Consider the following 19,521-nt stretch of genomic DNA (forward strand, 5'->3'; position numbering starts at 1 on the left):
TTATGGATAATAGTTCATTTAAAACGTAAGTATCTAGTGAAAGTTCAGATGGCCAGCACCTTAATTTGTCTCCATTACCTTTTGTCTGGATTGTTAGAATAGTCTTCTAATTGGTCTCTATCCTTCCAGTATTTTCTGTTTTGACTCTTTATACATAGCTACTAAGGTATGTCTGAACATGTTGCTTCCCTTCTCAAAAATCTGGGAGTGACTTTCTGTTGCTTCTTAGATAAAATGCAGACTCCTTTTAGTATTCAAAGCTTTCTAAAATTGGTTCTAACCTATCTGACCTACTTTTTAAAACATAGCTCCTTATTCTTGTATTCCATTCCTAAAATTCTCTGTCTTCTGATCTTTATCTTTTAAAATTCTTATCTTTCTTCAAAGATCAGTTGAGACAGCCCTTCCTTCAGGAGTCTACCTCCTTCAGTTCCTAGGAGTCTAATTGCTAGGACTCAATTTGCTTGTGTTTGCCGTGTGTTATGTGAAATCCTGTCATTAGAAATGAAAAAAAAATTTTTTTCAGTGTTTAATTCTTAGTAGGTATTTGATAAATATATGCTGACTTGAATTGTAGAACCTGAATGCTATATTAAGAAATTTGAAGATTAATATTGAAAATTATAATCACAATTATTATTTTGTAGTATTTTAAGGTTTGCAAAGTACTTTACAAACATCCCATTTATTCTTCTTAATAACCTTGTGAGTAAGTACTGTAGGTATAATTATCCCCATTTTACAGATGAGGAAACTGAGGCTCAAAGAAGTTAAGTGACCTAACCTATGGCCATACAACTAAGTATCAGAGGTGTGATTTGAACCCAGATTCTGACTTCAAATCCAGCACTTTTTCCTCTACACCATGCTGCGTTTTGTTCAGGTAATAGGAGTCTATTGTCACAGGGGCTTTGTCACAAAGGAGTAATAAGAAAAACTCCATGCATCCAGTTCAACAAATATTTATCAAGTATTTCTGTTTTCAAGGCCCTGAACATTTGATAGTCAGTCAGTAAGAATTAAGTAAACATTTACTATGTACTAGGCACAGCACTTGGAAGGATATTTTGAAACAGGAAGAAAAAGGAGGAGGAAAAACAAATGAAGAAAATATTGTAATTACTCCTTTAGATAGTAAGAGGAAGCGAGTAGTGGCTGTGCAGATGGAGAAAAGGGGATGAATGTCAGAGATAAGATGTGGAAGGAGAGTCTTCAGGACTTGCTAAGTAGTTAAATGAAAGAAGGAGATTGGAGAGGAAGCAAGTACGCTCTGCCTGCTCTGGGCATAGTGTCAGAAGGCTGGCTGGGGGCAGCTTACTTGCTGCGTCACTGTACGCTAGGTGCTTCAACTTTCTGAGCCTCAGTTTCCTCATCTATGAAATGAGAACATTTTAAGAGCATTTCATCACATTTTCATATTAAACTCTGGGGGTTTAAGAGCTGTTGAGCATCCTGGTATTGAATATACTTGTAAAGCACTACAGCACCTAGCATGTTAGCTGGCATTTAATAAATATTTCTTTCTTTTTTTCCTCCTTGGAATGAAATGTTTACCAAATATCTGCTAATGTGCTAGGTGTTATAAGCCTCATCTCATTCTATCATTCTATAAACCTGGCAGGTAGATAATATTATTACCATTTCACAGGACCTGGGCTAGATAGTGGTGAAGTGTTTTGCCCTGGCTCACACAGCTACTAAATATCTGAAGCCAGATTTGAACTTAGATATTCTTGACTGTAGGCCCTGCTATATCAATTTACTGTGTCATCGGACTTTAGTTGAAGGAATTATAAGGAAGGGATGTTATTGTTGAGAGGAGAATTTGCCGTCCAGTTCTTCATCCTTTCTGCTCCCTTCTCCCTGGTGGACAGAGGTATTCCTAAATTCTTTTTAGGATTTTTTAATAATCTTTTCAGGGAAGGTGGGGAGTAGTTTAGAGCATGAGGTTTTTCTTGTCTAGCTTCCTTCTTTCTGGAGATATAATTAGCCTCCCTTTGCTGCAGTGGGGCAGCTAGATGGATGGCATTGGGCTTGGAATCAGGAAGACTCCTCTTTCTGAGTTCAAATCTGCCCTCAGACCTTACTGTGTGACCCTGGGCAAGTCACTTAATCCTGTTTGCATCAATTCTTCATCTATAAAATGAACTGGAGACGGAAAAGGCAAGCCACTCTAGTACCTATGCCAAGAAAGGTTCACAGTGTTGCATATGACTGAAAACTGGCTGACCTGAACCTTATTGCAATAATTCTGCTCATTTTGTAGCCTCGTAGTAATATGATGGCCTCCATTGTCCTTTCTTCTGTTGTATTTTGGAATTTGTTTGAGATAAAAAAAATTTTTTTATTTGATTTTTAAATTTTTTTTGGTACAAACACAAGCTCAAAGCCCCCAATTACAAAAATTCCTAACATTTGGGCTGAGTTCCATCATAATTTAATTTTTTATGTGTTCTAGTAATTTCATTTGATGCAAAATTAGGATACCTGAAATTTGAGAAGAGTATATTATAGTGTCTGTTATGGATAGGCACAGGGAAAGGAAGTTGAGGAAAGGTCATAATTTGGGAGTGAGTATGATATAGCCAATAGTTTCAGCCTGAATCCTTTCTTTGGAGATGCCTATAGGAGTACAGGGTTACGTTGGTCCACCTGGATCATCTTGAGCTCTCTCTTCTCTGCAAAGACTTTTCTTTTGCTTTGTCCTTTTGGTTTTTCCTTTCAGTTTTGTTTTTTTTCATTGGTTGTTGACCCTGTGCTGCCCATGCCTTCCAACTCAGCTTCTTAAGTCCCTAGCAGGTTATGAAGGTAGAGGAAATCTATCTCCTTCTTCCTCTCAGTTCCTCTTCTAAGGTTGTGTAAGGCTTTTCAGAACTCTTGAATATAACCACCTTCCAGCTCACTATGAATTATCTGAATCCTCATTTTGGATCTTCTAACAATGCTGATGGGTGCATTCCTTCAGTTGCCTTCATTTTTGAGACAAGTTCAGGCTAGCTTTGCTTTATTCCCTTCTCCTTTGGCAATTGTTCTAATAAATTAAATCATACACTAGTGGAAGTGGTAGGGTTTACAGTAGCCTTGGAGTTAGTTGGATGTTGTTGGACTTTTGAATGTTACATCCTCCTTAATGGTTTAAGTGTTTTCTATAGATGATAACAATTTTTGACTCCTGTAACGCCTATATTTCTCTCTTCACTAATTTGTGTTGTAATTATTTTATGTGTCATACTTATTTAATTAGTATATGAATGCCATGAGGAGAAATATTATCTCTCATTTAAATTATATCTATAGTACTCTGTAAATAGTAGGTGCTTAATAAGTACTACTTTATTGTTTTGAGATAATATAAACACTTAGCAATTCACCTAATGCTGGTAATAAGCTATAGTAAATTAAGAACTAATTGTCATTATTTCAACTTTCTTCTTACTGCTTGAAAGATCTGAAATGAACATATGGGAAGACTCCCTACTGAAAAAAAGGGACTAATTTCCTCACTCTATCCATCAGAATTAGTCATTGTTTACTCCCTAGGACGAGAGAAAGTAGTGTTTAACTTATAGAAATATTGAAAGATTATCTCTTCTGTGAATAATGATATAATAAAAACTTCCTATTAGATACTGGGTTCATCTTATGCCACTGGCACAATAAAATTCTGGGTTTGCAGGTTTATAGCTTTCAGATTTATGTTGGATAATACAAAAATTGTCAATTTTTAGAGATTTATAATTAGTAGATTGTTGGCCAATTCATCTTTTACGTAAGGAAATTTTCTGTTAACTTCTCTAACCTAAAAGAGGTTCTACTATTAAGGTAGAAAGCATAATATGTTAATGAAACTATTTGGGGTTAGAGAAAATGAAGTAATTTCAAATCTCTAGCACTGGGTCTGTTGTCTTTCACAATATGCTGATATTTTGACATTTTTGTTCTTCTAGAGTTTCCCAGAGTAGGAAACTGGGGGTTAGGAGATGGTAAGGGAGAAGTAAAGTAAGAGGAGAATAAGGCTGTAATTGGATTTACCCATAAATGGAGCAGGTATTTTCTACTTTTTATATATGTGATAACATATGTGTTACTGAAAGAAGTTGGTAGCCCAGAGTGTCTCTCCCACACTGCCTTAAATTGGAACTTGATCTGATTAACTTAATGCCGGCTGAGACTCAGAATATTGATGGATGAATAATGTAAAATCGAACGAGGTCTCTAGTGTATTGTCCACAGAGTTCAGCTGGAAGAATAATTATGTTCAGTATTTTTATTAGTTATTTGGATGAAGGCATACTTTTTTGATTGGTACCTACTTAGAAATAAAAGTTTCTTAATCTTAATTGGTTTCATCCTAATACCTAATAGAGGGATGAAAACTACAAGGGAAAATATTTTGATGAATCAACAGAGGTGAACATCAACAGAGCAAGTGCTATTATAAGGAATGGGAAAGCAGTCTGAGGAGCAGTTATTACCTAAAGGAAGAGAGAATATTGGATGACTAGAAATTAGGGAATTACTTTGTGGTTATTTGATGTGTCTTTTGTATTTATATAAATTTGTGCAGGTTGTTTCCAGAGAGAATATAAGCCCCTTGGGGGCAGGGACTCTTTTTTGTCTTTGAAACTTGTGTCTACATAGGGCCCAACCCAAAATAGGCACAAGATATTATTGATTGATAGTAGAGGAATTGGAGAGTTGGAAATTTTTAGAAATGATCTGTACCTCTCAGAGACCATTTAGTTTAACCTCTTCATTTTTAAATGATGATGGTGAAATCTAATTCATCATACAGTTATTAAGTGTATAGAGTGCTAATCCTGGAGTCAGGAAGACCTGAGTTGAAATCCCAAACTTAGATATCAACTGTATGACTCTGGGATAGTAATTTAACCCTGTTAAGTTTTCTCATCTGTAAAATAAGCTGGAGAAGGAAATGACAAACAGCAGTGTCTTGGTCAATAAAACGCTTAAATGAGCACATAGAGTTAGTTGTACATGGTTAATTGACAAAACAACAATAACAACAGTGTGCAAGGTATTCTGCTAGGTGCTTATGCTCACAGACACAATAAGATAGGAATTCCTGCTCTTAAGAATTTTACAGTCTAGTTAGTGTGATGAAGCATATATATATGACTATAATATAAATCGAAATATTATAAATATTTAGGAAAGATGTAATATAAGCAATTCAGTAAAAAAGAAATTGTTAAAGCTACTATTAAGGAAAACTTTATGAGCTATTAGTACCTTGCTGTCCTTGAGGAGATGGATTGGATTTTATTTCACTAATTTTAAAAAAAATTTGATGTTTTTTGTTTTTACATTAGTCATTCCTGGCCATACTTCTTTGATTAGTGAGTCTCTCCTTGTAACAAAGAAAAAATATATAGAAGCAAAACTAAGTGATACATCTTCTTAAAATGTTTGTTGTTACCTTTTCTAATGAAAGGGAGGAGGTGCATTTCCTTGTGGCTAAAATTGGTTGTTGTGATAACACATTATTCAATTTCCTTTTATTGTTCTCTTTGTTTACATTGTTGTTAACCCGCGTGATTTTTTAACTTGTTCACCTTGTGTTAGTTCATACAATTTTCTCAGGTTTTGCTGAATTTTCTGGATAATTTTCTGAACAGTCTTTTCCTGAATTCATTTTGTTCTTTTACACACAATGTTATACTATGATTTATGCAACAATTTCTCAATTGATAAGTAAATTCCAGGTACCAGTGAAGAAACCCTATTCCACAACTCCATTCCTCTTTTCTTTTTTTCCAGTCATGTCAACCTTTTGCCTCTCCCAGTATGTCTTGTCTCACATCTACCCATCTGTTATTTTGCCTTCTGGAATACCTGTTTGCATAATTATCAAACTTTATTTCAATTTGATATTTTCTCATTCCAATTTTCTGACACTATTTAAGAACTGTCCCTACCTCCACCACCATAACATTGCATATATCCATGCACCTTTTTGATTATTAACTATACATTTTTTCATATCCCCAACTCATTGGTCAGAGAGTTGAAATACTTTACCCCCCATTGTCGCTTCCATGTTCTCCCTCTACCACTATTGCACCTTTTTTTCTTTGAGGTTCATAATATCTAAATTTATTAACAAATCTATGTCTTGGCAGTTAATACCTGCCAACCTTTTTTCCTCAGTGAATTCAGTGCCTGGCTCCTAGTCTCTCTTTTCACTCTAACCTAGGCCCTCATTTTAGAGGATTTCAACATAGAGTTTGATATTTCTTTATAACTTCTGTCTACTCAATTCCACAATCTGTTCCATTCCCATGCCACATCTTTACTCCATTTTAGTTATACAAGAGAATATCATTAATTTTGTCATCATGCACATTTGTTACATCCTTTAACTGATAATCATCTTTTCTAATTTCATCTTTCTGTCTAACCTTATTCTTTAATCTTTCAAATCTTTAATCTTTAAATCTCTCTTTAATCCCTGATTCAGTAATTTCTTAAATTACTTTTGTAGTATTCTCTTCCAGATCTCCACCCTTTGATGAACCATTCAGTTCTAAACTATTCTTTTCTCTTCTCCTCTTGTCCTGTCACTCACCAGGCCTTGACAAGCTCCATCAAGGGTTATTCCCACCATCCACCTCTTTGTTTCTATTCTAGGACTGCTAAACAGAACTAGATGGTGATTCGATCCACTACAAATTTATTTTAATCTTAACTGTGTCTTCAGGGTAACAAGGTAATCTTACTATTCCCTAATAGATTCTATGTTCACTTACCACAATTGCTATTCCAGATCTTGGATCTTGTACCTTCTCTAGTGGCCAATAGTATTTACCCATTCACCCACCCACTCAAATGATGACCTTGCCTTGTATTTCATCCCCCCCTCAAAAAAAGGAGATAATTTCTTAAGAGTTTACATCCCTTCTCATCTCACATTCCTCTAACATCATACTCTGCTAGTTCCCATTTCCCTTTAGTTTCTGATAATGATATAGCTTTGCTCCCTGTCAAGACAAACCCCTGTACCTGCATCTTTGATTCCATCCCCTTCTGATTACTCCAAAAAATTGTACCCTGGTGTAACCCCCAACCCCTGTAGTCTCGTCTCATCTTATTTCATGTCACTTTCTCTATTGTCTAGTATAACCATTTTTCCTTACACTTAAAAAAAAAAAGAAAAAAGAAAAAAGAAAAAAGAAAAGAAAGAAAAACTCTTACTTTATCCTACATTTCCTATTAAATGTCATCCTATATCTCTACTACTCTTTTTAGTTAAATTGAGAAAACAACACAGTACCTTTCATTAGCTCTTCTCATTCTTTTCTAAACTATTGCAACCTGTTCTCTGACCACATCTTTCAATTGATATTGTTCTATTCCAAGTTGCAGAATATTTTTTAATTGGTAAATCTAGTGATTTCATGACATTTGACACTTTTGATCACTTTCTCCTGCTGGATACTTTCCTCTTTGGTTTTTAAGACCTCTTTTGGTTCTCTTCCTACTTTTTTGCTCCTTCTTAGTCTCCTTGACTGAATTCATTCATTTTCCGCCTGTTTAGATATAGGTGATGATTTCATATGTGGCTTCTTAATTGAATGTGGGAATTGTGAAATTATGATTTATTATCAGAAGGTTTTGATTTTCATGCTTGTTTTATACATGGGCATCATGTATCTGGGGTTCTCTGCATCAGTATTTTGGTATTTAAGTCTCTACATCATTGCCCCTTTTACTTTCTAATCTTCCTTAGTGTCTTATTTTCTCCCTCCTGACATTCCATTTCCCAACTCTATCCTTGAACTGACTGTCCTTCATGTCCAGAATGTTCTGCCTCTTTAACCCCAGTTTCTAAAGTCCCTGAATTCCTCTGAAATTCTGTTTAAACACCATTTTCTGTAGGAGAGTTTTCCTGTCTCCCCTGATGCCAGAGCCTTTCCCTCTGTTACCTTCCATTATTTTGTACCTGTCATTAATGAACCTAAATACTTATATTTTATTTTTCTCATGAATATGTAAACGTTGCTTAATGGCAAGTACTGAATTTGCCATTCTTTGTATTCTCAGTACTTAATAGATAATTTTTGGTCAAAGGTTTTTTGATTAATGAACACTCATTTTGTTTCTATTTCTTCTTCTACACACACACCAAGAAAAAAAAAATATTTGGAATATTTTGGCATACGGTGCACCCCATGGGACACATGCCCAGCAGTGGAATCTGGGTCAAAGGTAATGAACAATTAAATCACATTTTTGCATAATTCTAAATTGTTTCCCCCAAGTCATACTACTCCCCACTGCATCGAGTGTTTATTAGAGTGCTTGTTTTTCTATATCCCCTCCAAGAGTGACTGTTTTAATCTTTTATCATCTTGATCAATTTGATGAGTGTTAGGTGAAAATTTGGAAGTTGTTTTGTTTAGCTTAATGATTTATAGTAATCTTTCATGTAGCTGTTAAATAGTTTGAAATTTTTTTGAGAACTGTTGACATGTCTATAGACCATTTAACCTATTAGAGAATGATTCTTGGTCATGTTTACATAAATTTCCTACTTATCTTGGATATTAATATCTTTATCAGAAATAGGTGATGCAATGATTTTCCCCTATTTGTATTTCCCTTCTTTTTGGAGACAGATAAGGTGGATCAATAAACAAAATGTGCTAGACCTGTCTTGAAGGCCTGAGTTCAAATCCAGCCTAAGATACTGTGTGACTTTGGACAAGTCACTTAGAACTTCTATCCTACTTAATTTTCTTCAACTGTAAAATGGGGATAATAGCTCCTACCTTTTGGGATTATTGTGAGGAACAAATAAGCTAGCACTTCTAAAGTGCCTGGTGGTGGTATAGTAGTAAGTGATTATAGAAAGACTAACTATTGTTATTATTAATAATAACAGTAAATATTAATAACTTTTTAAAAATCTGACCTTAATCACCACTCAGCTTGTTCTCCTTTTTAATAATAGAAAGGTGAGTGAAAATGAGAGCAGTACATTTCAGATCATTTCAGTGCAAAACTAAAAGCAGAGCAAGAAAGGCTAGGATCTTGCTTGTTTGAAGCTTCGATGGCAGTAGCTAATAGAAAATGAGCAATAGGAGTTCAAACTTGAAAATTGGGTGGGAGCCAGATTATAGAGGTCCAAGAATGATGGACTTGGAAGTTTGGAGCAGTGGGAGAAAGAATGCAGATATTGAATCAGGTAATTGATGTCATCAGAACTGTGGGTTGGGAAAATCCCTCTGCCTGCACTAGATGATAAAGGTGGGGTTACCATCTGTGAACTCCTGCAAAACTCCAGGTGAGAGGTGAAGAGAGCTTTAAATTGGGTGGTGGCAAGAATAGAAAGAAGGAGGCTGAAGGTGGTAAAAATCGATAAGAATTATTATGTTACCAATTTGGATGGGGGGTGACTAGCAGGAAAGAGGTAAAGGTTTCATAGTTTGGATCCTATTATTGCATAGTAATTATAAGCATATACAGTGAATGTTTAAGAACAGTTTTGTTTGTGGCACGCTATTATTTACTTGCATTGTAATATTTGATAAGAAATAGTAATAGCAATACTCAGAAAATTAGGTTTTATTTATTATATTCAGTAACATGTTTGTTTCAGTCAGTTTAGATAGATATTTAACCAATTTTATTCTTAAAAGATTGTATCAGATCTATAACAATTTGATTATTCACATTCTGGTATGGCTCTTGAGAGACTGTATTTTGTTGCTTTGGTAATAGGATACCAGCCACTTGAAAAAAAAGAATTATTAGCAAGGTAGAAATGGAAAGAAACTAGATGTAGAAGTCAGAGGACCTGCCACATACTGATTATCATATTGGACTAGTCATTTAACCTTTTTTCACTTTTGGTTTCCCTATTTATAAAATGGACTAGATGATTTCAGAATTTTAACTTAACTCTTTGATTTTAAAAATATTTCTTTAGTCATGAAAAGTGAGTTCAACTCATATATAAATAAAATGCAGAGTTTTATCAATTAATAATACCTTATGGAATGATTTAAAGAGAAGAGAAAAATAAACACCTCTTTCAGAGAATGCTTCAGATCTTTAACTTGATAAGCGAGCGAATAAAATAATTCATAGAAGAATAATGGGCTTTTGAGCTGAAAGGAACTTTTGAGATTGTCTAGTCCTAGCTGCAAATGAGGAACCTGGTACCTAGAGAAGCTGAACCGAACTCGATCCAGCTTGTAGGGACTGTAAGTAGCCACGTCAGGATTTAACCCTGAGCACTTCCTGTTAAATACTTTTTGGACAAGTAAGTTACAAGATAAGTAGAGGAAACTGGTCATAGTTACATGATTGGAATTATTCTGAGAATCAGCATACGTCAACTATTAGGAAAACCATTCTCCTTGTTTTTTCCTATGTCTAGGATACACTGCCCCCAACCCCAATGTCCTTAAACTGTGGTGCCCAAACCAGAAGGCAATTCTGCAGAGAATGCAATTAAGGCAGAAGATAATGGAAGCACCTCCTGCCTGTCCTTAGAAGCATAGGCCTTTAAGGTCGCATTACCTTTTGGTTGCCACATCAAACTGTCTATTTGTATTGAACTTGCAGCCCACCACAATTCCCATGACTTTTTCAGAACAATTGCTCCACATTATGAAATAGGGCTTTTTTGTGTCTTCCTATAAGATTTTCTATTTATTTCTATTGAATTTCATATCATCATAAATTAGATGAAACTGGTTTGAAATCCAATGTTCTAGCCTGTCATAATCCATTGGCATCCTGACTCTGTCATGCCCTGTTAGCTGTCCTCCCTAGTTTTTATCATCTGTGAACTGTCCAAAGGACCTTAGCCAAGTGACTGATAAACATATTACACACACTGGTTTTCTAACGTAACATTTCCAGCTTTCTTTTAGAGATCTAAAATCGGATATCCCATAGACATCTCAAACACAGCTCTCCTAAACTTAACTTATTTCTTCCTTCCCTTTGCTCACATCTCTTTCCTTTTATTAATTTTCCTTTTTCTATCAAGCATACCACTACCCTCTTAGTCACTCATAATTATAGCATATGTGTGCTCATAACCAATTATCAAATCCTGTCGTTTCTAACTTAGTAATATCTCTTGCCTGTACCCCCTCTTTTTGGACACTGTCACCTCCCTGGTCCACTAGGTCTTCATCATCTCATACTTGGACTATTGTAATAGCCAGCTGCTTGGTCTTACTGGTTCAAGTCTCTCAGCTCTCCAATTCATCTTTCATTCAACTGATCTTTCTAAAGCATGAGTCTGACCATATATATGTAATATTCTGCTTTCATCTCTGTAATTTAAGGACTTTTTTTTGTCTACCATAACATGCTACATGTAGTAGTTGCTTAATAATGTTTATTGAGTTAAATTTCAAATGATATGTTATTTTCTGAAAGTTACTTTCTTTAAAAATATTAACATGAAATAAATAGGAAAGGAGCTTACTAAGTTTCATACAGTAAAGCTGTGAAGTTAAAATAGAAGTATCATAAGTTCTGGTTTTGTTTGTTTTGTTTTGTTTTTTTTTGAGTGTGTGATGCTTTGATGATTTTAAGATAAAAGATAACTGATAGTCGTTGAGTAATCTCATCTGTTAACTAAACTTTTGGTATTCTGGAATATGGTTTTTAAGATCTGCTGACTTACTCATTACAAGTAGCTAGGTATTCTTTATGTAGAGCTTGATTATTTCCTTGCTAACAATTTTTGTTCACTTCTACCCCCAAATCATTCTCCCTTGGTAGAGAAAGCAGAAGAAAATATTGAGTTGTTTTGCCAGCTCTGCCATCTGAATTGTTTAGTTTACTCCATGCTTCCATTCCATTTGCAGATTTCTCAATTCATAATAGCACTTACCTTGCAAGGTTGTTTGTTGTTAGGATTACATGAGAATAGAGTATTTGTAAAGCTTGAGCATAATGGGCACATAGTAGACTCTTAATAAATCACTCCCCTTTTCTCCCTCTCTTCTTGACTCTCCAACACATTCATTAGATTATAGGAAAATATGTTTTTTTCTGCCTTTTAATTCAATTCATCCAACATTTTTAGATATGTTTGCATTGTGCTAGGAACTGTAGTATATAAAAGCCAATATAAAACAGGTACCTTATATTCTGCTGGGGAATTTTAGCACAAGTATGTAAATAAAAATAAAGATTTTTTAATCCAAACTTGTGATTTCATTGGTGATGGAAAGACTCTCCCTTGGCTAATCCAGAGGAGTGCTTGTTCCTGAGCTCTGCCTCAGACCACGGCATATTATGTGTGTGCATGTAATAGGCATCCTGACTCTGGGGCCAGCTCTTCCCACTGTCAAATTCAGCTTCTCACAAGTAATTTCAGGAGAGAGAGAGGAGAGGATGGAGGGTAGGAATGGGTAGCAGGAAGAGAGAGTGAGTATGAGATGAGGTAACATCTAGGGGGCTGGAGAATGGAGAGGGGCGGAGCAAGAAAGTTCTAGGGTAGGAAGAGGAATCCCTGATTCCTGTATTTAAGGCATAATCCAAAAACTTAAATTCTTGTCACAGACACAGTCTTCTCACTTAAATATTTACATCCCGATATTGTCTTTTCCTTCTGAAGTCCTTTACCTTCAATTGGCAGCAGAGATGACATCAAGAATGTTCCTAAAATCGTTGGTTTCTTGCCCGAGGGCTTCATAATCTCTGATATTTTTCTGGATACCTATTGCCATACCTTTTATCTTCCCATGAATCAGCAGGAGCCAGGTCTTGGCTGTCTTCTGGGACAATTTGGGGAGTCTCTTTCTCACATCCTGAAGAAAGACAGTTTGGTTTTGTCTTTGCTATATTGCGGCATGGAGTCAGGGGTTACTCACCATCATTACTTGTATTTTATCCTTTGACTAGGAGGAGATTTCCTATCTCCTGAAGGGCTTCTGTGAATTCTCATAAGTATTTTCTGGGGAATAAGAAGCTTTCTTGTCAGAGGGTTCTCCTCTCCCCTCAATTGAAGAACTTCATGCTTATTAGTTAGATGCAAAATTCACTTTTACTTTCCTTCTTTCTGTGAGTCAGATTTTTCCACCTGCTAATTTATCAGGTTAATATTTTTGTTGCTGTTTAAGTTTTTTTCAAAAGTTTTCCTTTTTCAATTATTTCAAAAACCCCGAGTGCATTCCTTTGATCTTTTAACCCCTTTTCTATTAGAGAAAACAATCTGTAGTTTGTGCAAAGAATTAGCCAATTGTTGGCAAAAATAAAAATTATTCTTTGCAGGTCTGTGCAGCAGTTTTTATACTCCCAGAAACTTCTGGGATTCTGAAAATGTTGTTTTGTTTTTTATCCTTTTCTCTGCCTCTTAAAATTTCCAACTTCCTTGTAAGCACACTCAGGTGCTACTTCACACAGCTTTTTTCTGTTTTCTAATTGTTAACTGTTTTCTTGAAACTACTGTTGTTTTTTTATACTGGTATATGAATTATATCCCCTAATAGAAGATATGCTCCTGCAGGGTTGAAATTGTTTCATTCTTGTCTTTCTATCCCTGTCATGATACTTTTCATGTTGTAGACACTTAAACATTTAGTTTAATTGAATTAAAGGGAGTCTCTTTTGATTCTGTATCCTGAGTTCTCATTGTAACCATCTGCTTTCCATCACTCATAGGATCATAATGGCTTCTCTTCTTTAGTTACATTAGAGTGAAAATGTTAAAAGAAAAGTCGAATTTAGCCAAAAAAAATTATAAACCAAGCACTTTATATTGGTAAAATATATTATAGCTGTATATATTAGTCCTGAAGAAGACTAGTTGTTAGTGTTGCTGTTTTACAAATCTGATTTCTTCCAAATTATTTTGGAATAATCCATGATGTTTTTCTCACTTCTTTTGATCTGTGTTTGTAGGATATCCTGAACAATCTTGACTCATGTGACCTGGAAGATGATGATCTCATGCTTGATGTGGACCTACCTGAGGATGCACCCCTTGAAAATGGTTAGTGGGGAAAGTATTACCATATGGGGAACTATTTAAGCATCACTTTCTTAGAAACCTTATTAACATCATATATTCTCTACATTAGGTAGCAAAGTATTACAATAGATAGAGCACAGGCCTGGAAGATAGAGAGACTTGCCGTGTAACCCTGGGAAAATCATTTAACTGTTATCTGCCTTCATTTTCTTAACTTTGAAATAGAGATTGTAGTACCCACTTCATGTGGGGAGGATCAAACGAGATAATACATGCAAAGAGTAGATGCTTAATATTTATGAATGCTCTGCATTAATAATTTGGTTGACTAAATTATCATTAATGATTCAAAATAGATTAATTTTTAACTGAAATTAATAAATTGGTTTAATTAAATAGAGACTAGTGAGTAGATGTTACTCAGTATATGTTACTCATATATTTGTAAATATGCTTACTTTCCATTGAAATCTCTTTTGACCTATTGTGAGTCATGGTGTTCATATGACAGTGATACTGAGAATAAAAGTGCTGAGAGAATTGCCCCTTTCCAATCTATGAAGATACTCTTAGCTTCTGTGGAAAAGAAAATCCTTTAAGTCTGAATGTCTTGATTGAGAGAAGGATAGAATTCTAGGTAGAATGGAAGGTAGTTAATTGGGCTACTGGGTTTAAGGACATATATAGTTTTCATTCTTTCTTATTTACAAATGGACTTTGGGAAGGAACCTGGAGTTACTGGTCCTTCATTGAGGTTTCACTAGCCAGAAAAAGGGTTGAGTCTTATAAAAAGCCTAGAAAGTTGGGTAGCTACTGAGTAAATAGCATAATTGAGAAAAAGATTAGATATCAGAAGTTTGTTCTCTTCTCAGATATAATCAACTATGGGGAGTCCATGGTATTTATCCAGAGAAGCAGGCAGGATGAAAATTTGGAGGCCAAAGAGAGGATCCCCATCTAGTAGATGTGAAGGAGGTTCAAAGGAATAGGATATTGATTTGAAGAAAAATTTTATATTATTTAGTATGATGATTTGTAGTTCTAAGAAATCTATAATTTTATTATAGATAGAGTACAAGTTTATCTAGATCCTATTTTATAATGAGATTCCACTCAGTTGGAGTTCTAGAGGCTAGAGTACCGTGTCACTCCTTTTTCTGTACAAAAGTGTGTAGTTTGGATTGGGTTCAGTCTCGAGGAAGCCTTCCTCTAATTATGGGAGTCGGGCTGGTTATGTTCCTCACATTGGTAACTTGAGGAACAGTTCATTTCATGATTCACTATGGTTCACTTCTTCTTAGAGAGAGGGAGTAATAAAACTTTTCAAAGTATAATATGAATCAGGTTTAGGACAGGTAAAACCAACATAAGGAACTCACAAGTGTGCCATAATGAACAGGAATTTAGTGAGATATCTGTTATGTTAAGAAAAATTGCAGTATCTAAAGCAATTTGTAGTTACTGATGAGATATTTTAATTTTACTTTGGGCTATCACTTTATCCAAAATTGACCTCCTGAGCTTAATGTTCAGCCCCTTCCCTCATGAATTTTCCATGTACTCCTGCTGTACCCAAAACCTTTAGTAAAATGCTGCTACTGCTGTCTTACATTCTATTTGCATAAAGTTTGTGGTTGTTGCTCTATGACCTGCTTATCCAAGAAATTCAATGATGCAGCCCTAACCCAAAGGTCAGGATTGTCTTGACAAGACCATGTATTGTAGTGGGCGCCTGCTTAGAGCTGCGTGGAAATCAGAGTAGGGAAATAGGAATAGTAACCTCAGCAACCTTCCATGACTGCAGACACATCCCCAAATAGGTCTGCATATTACAGGAAAGAAAGAGGCAAAGGAAGCTTGATCTCTTTTATTTATCCACTGAATCATCTTTGCTTCAAGAGCCAATTAGAAGACTTTTCATTTCCCTTTAAATCCTTCAGTGACAAATTGTATATACCAAAAGCTGGTCCAAATGTTCAGAGCTGCTCTTCTGGTTTAAGCAGGAACTTTTTCTATGGAATGACCTCTATAGGCCATCCAGCTGATGTTACACAGAAAATTAAGAGGAAGTTTTTATACTGATGGATGTCATTAAATAACCAGTTTGACTTGACTATAGTTTTTCAGAAATGTCTATGAGTATTCCCATTATGTGACTTGATGTGAAGCACTTTGGAAACTGAAGGGGGGCTGTGTCATTTTGCTTCTAAGAAGTGATATTTGGTTTGTGACATGCATATACAAATTATAGAATGGAAGAAGGAAAAAGTCAGGCAAATATCCATGATTATCCCTAAATGTAGGGATAGGATCATGAATATATCCTGTGTTTAGGTTTGATCTTTATATTGAGTTTTGAATTTTATAATTAAGTTTTTTTATAGCAAGTAAAAAAAAAATACTTTTATAAACTACTTGCATATGTTGGATTTCTAATCTCTTTTTTTCCCTCTATTGTTGATTTTTATTTATTTCCTTTCAGCAAAATACTACTTCTCACTTAAAGGCAATAAGAATGCTATACTAGTATCATAAGACTCTAAGAATTAGAAGAGACCTTTGAGGTCCAATTTGACATGTAAAGGAATTCCTTCTATAATATGTCTGTCAGATCTGCTTTTTTGAGTATTATAATTAACAAGGGACTCACTGTCCTACAGAACTGCCCATTTACATATTGAGATAGCTCTTATTGTTAGAAAGTACTCTTGTGTATTGAACTGAAGCCTGCCTCCTCCCTTTGGTGTTCCATCAAGTGGTATTAGTTCTGTCTATTGAAATTGTGCTGAATGTCCTAAACACTTAGCCACTAGAGCTCTTCGTATATTTGAAGACAGTTATCATATCCTGACCTTGGGAGTCCTCACATGTTTTCTCTTCTTCAGTTTAAACGTCCTTCATTCTCCAAACATACTAAGATGCCAAGATCTCTATTGTGCCTGTAACCTGATCAGTTTCCCCTTATAGTACAGTGATTTTTCTTAAAATCCACCGGCGACAGCTAGGTGGCGCACTGGAGAAAGCACTGGACCTCAAGTCAGGAAGACTGACTGATTTGTCTTCAGACAATAACTGTAACACTGCCTGCCTCAGTTTCCTTATCTGTTAAATGTGGATAATAATTAGCATCTAGTTCCTCAGGTTATTGTAAGAATAAAATAATTTTTGAAAAATGCCATGCAGATATTAAAGTGCTGCATGAATCTTAGTTATCAGTAATAATTAAAAATGGAATTGCATGCTTCTAAAGTCATATTTGCCTCCGTGAAATAACTCTTTTAAATTTGTTTACCCTTTCTTAGCATTTTTAATACAGAAATCCTTTGCCTGCGATATTCATTTTTCGCCCTTTTTTTGTGAATAACTGATCATCTTCTCCTACTTTTCCTTCTGCATTATAGCTGCTGTCTAATATGTAGCTATTATAGCTACATATTCTATGTATGATAAATCCTTGGGGTCGATATTAAATAATTATTGAGGTGGTAGAGATGTGTAGGCAGTTTTTTCTCTTTCAATTCCTTTTCAGTTTAAAGTTTTAGAGGCCTGCAAATTTCTAGACAGATAACATTTTTACCAGACCTTATCACATAGATACCATCCTTGCCAAGAGCCACTTTTTCTGGAATGTGGAGCATATCAAGTAAAATAAGTATAGAAAATGAGATTTGAGTCAATGAAGGACTTTAAATGCCATTTAGAAGATTTTATATTTTGTATGAGAGTCAATAGGGAATTAACACTTCTTGAACAGAGACCTGACTTGGTCATATCTGTACTTTTTACAGCTTTGTGGAAGATGGATTGGAGGGGAAAGACACTAGTGACAGGGAGGCTGCTTAATAAGCTTTTGTAATGGGCTAGACTCTCATAGTTGTGTGGATGAAAAGAATAGTATAAAATAGATGTCATGGTGATAAAACATGCAAGCTTGTATAGAATATGATTAGTGAGGAAGAATGAAGAATTGTAAATGACTCTGGAAGTACAAATCTGCTTGACTAAAAGGCCTGGGAGGCTGCAGAACAAATGGAGGTACCTATGAGGGAAAGTGGTTTAGGGAGAAAAGCAGTGAGTTCTGTTATGGATATGTTGAATTTGAGGTGCCTGTGGGATAGCCACTGAAGATATCCATTAAATACTTGGTGAAGTGTCTGAGGAGAGAGAGTGGGAATTTGGGTGGTCCACATGGACCATTGAAACTGATGAGATCACCAAAAGAGTATGTAGAGCAAATATAATCTACATCAAAAACCTGAATTGAATCTTCATATGGAGGTTATATAGGGATGATGATCCTGCAAAAGAAATGTCAGGTAGAAGGAGAAACAGGGATATGGGTCATGAACTCCCAGAAAGGCAAGAGGATAAACATAGAAGTGTGATCAGTAATGATGTCTGAAGCAGAGAGTTAAAGAAAAATGAGAATACAGAAAAAAAAAAAAAACTATTGGAATTAGCAATTAAGAAATCTTTGATAACTTAAGAGAAAGTAGTTTCAGTGGGATGGAGTGATTTGAGACAAAAAGGTGAGGCTGTCTTTTTCTAGGCTTTGGGCTATAAAGAGGAGAGTTCTAGAAGGAATGGCAGGAGCCAGTGATCAGTGAGAGGCTAAAAATTAAGAGACAGAGAGAAAAAGAGAGGGAGAGAGGGGTGTGTACAGATTAAAGTAAAAGGCAGAATGAAGATTGACAAGAATGTCAGAAAGATGAATAAGGAATTCTGGGTAAAGCATGGGGTCACATATAGGGTATCAGTGTATGCAGAACCATATTGGGGGACATGAATTGAGAGACTAGGAATAACTTGAGGCTGGATGTCTTAGGAAAGACTTAAAAAAGTGAAGAATGCTTTTAGGATAAATGAGTGGGTATAGGAAAGGTAAAAGGGATTTTGAGAAAAAGAAGGGAGTAAAAAGTCATTTGGATTAAAGAATTAAGAGAACAAATTGCTTGGATCATCAGCATGAACGTAGAATTATCTCTGAGAAGGATGGCAGGAGAAACAAGCATTTATTAATCATTGGTTGTGTTCAACATATTAGTCGTTTATCCATTATACCACCTACTTGCCAAGGAACGACAAAGAGATGAACACTGCAAGTAGAAAGGTACTAAACACAGGTGAGAATGATGATTCATAGGTTAGTAACAATAAAGATAAGAGGAATATGGAATAATATGGAAAAAAATGTGGAATAATTTGGAATATGGAAATAATGGATCTCACAAAAATAATGAAAATTAAAAATGAGGTAAACTGGATAGAACACTGGATCTGAAGTCAGAAAGTCTGAGTTCAAATCTAGCTTCAGACACCAGCTCTGTAATCCTGGGTAAATTATTTAACTTCTGCCTCAATATCCTCATATATAAAATGGAATAGTAAAAGCATCTTTTCTCTTTCCTGTCTCTTTCACCTCTTTCCCACCCCTGCCCTGAGTCATCATGATGATTAAATGAGATAACAATTCTAAAGCACTTAGCTTCCCTGGCACATAATAGGCAGTACATAAATATTAGCTATTATTATTGTAATGATCCAAAAAAAAAAAA

The 19,521-nt window shown here is 35.3% G+C and overlaps 1 protein-coding gene across 6 annotated transcripts in view; it reads left to right on the forward strand.

Moving 5' to 3' along the window:
- CCSER2 (coiled-coil serine rich protein 2) overlaps nt 1-19,521 on the forward strand; it is a 120,600-nt gene that overhangs the window by 35,652 nt on the left and 65,427 nt on the right. For all 6 annotated transcript variants that reach the window (XM_051982361.1, XM_051982362.1, XM_051982360.1 and 3 more), the window contains one exon: nt 13,897-13,987. In XM_051982361.1, coding sequence (XP_051838321.1) covers nt 13,897-13,987 — 91 coding nt within the window. The remainder of the gene's footprint in view (nt 1-13,896; nt 13,988-19,521) is intronic.

Source organism: Antechinus flavipes, chromosome 2 (genome assembly GCF_016432865.1).
Source record: "Antechinus flavipes isolate AdamAnt ecotype Samford, QLD, Australia chromosome 2, AdamAnt_v2, whole genome shotgun sequence".
NCBI classification, from domain to species: Eukaryota; Metazoa; Chordata; class Mammalia; order Dasyuromorphia; family Dasyuridae; genus Antechinus; species Antechinus flavipes.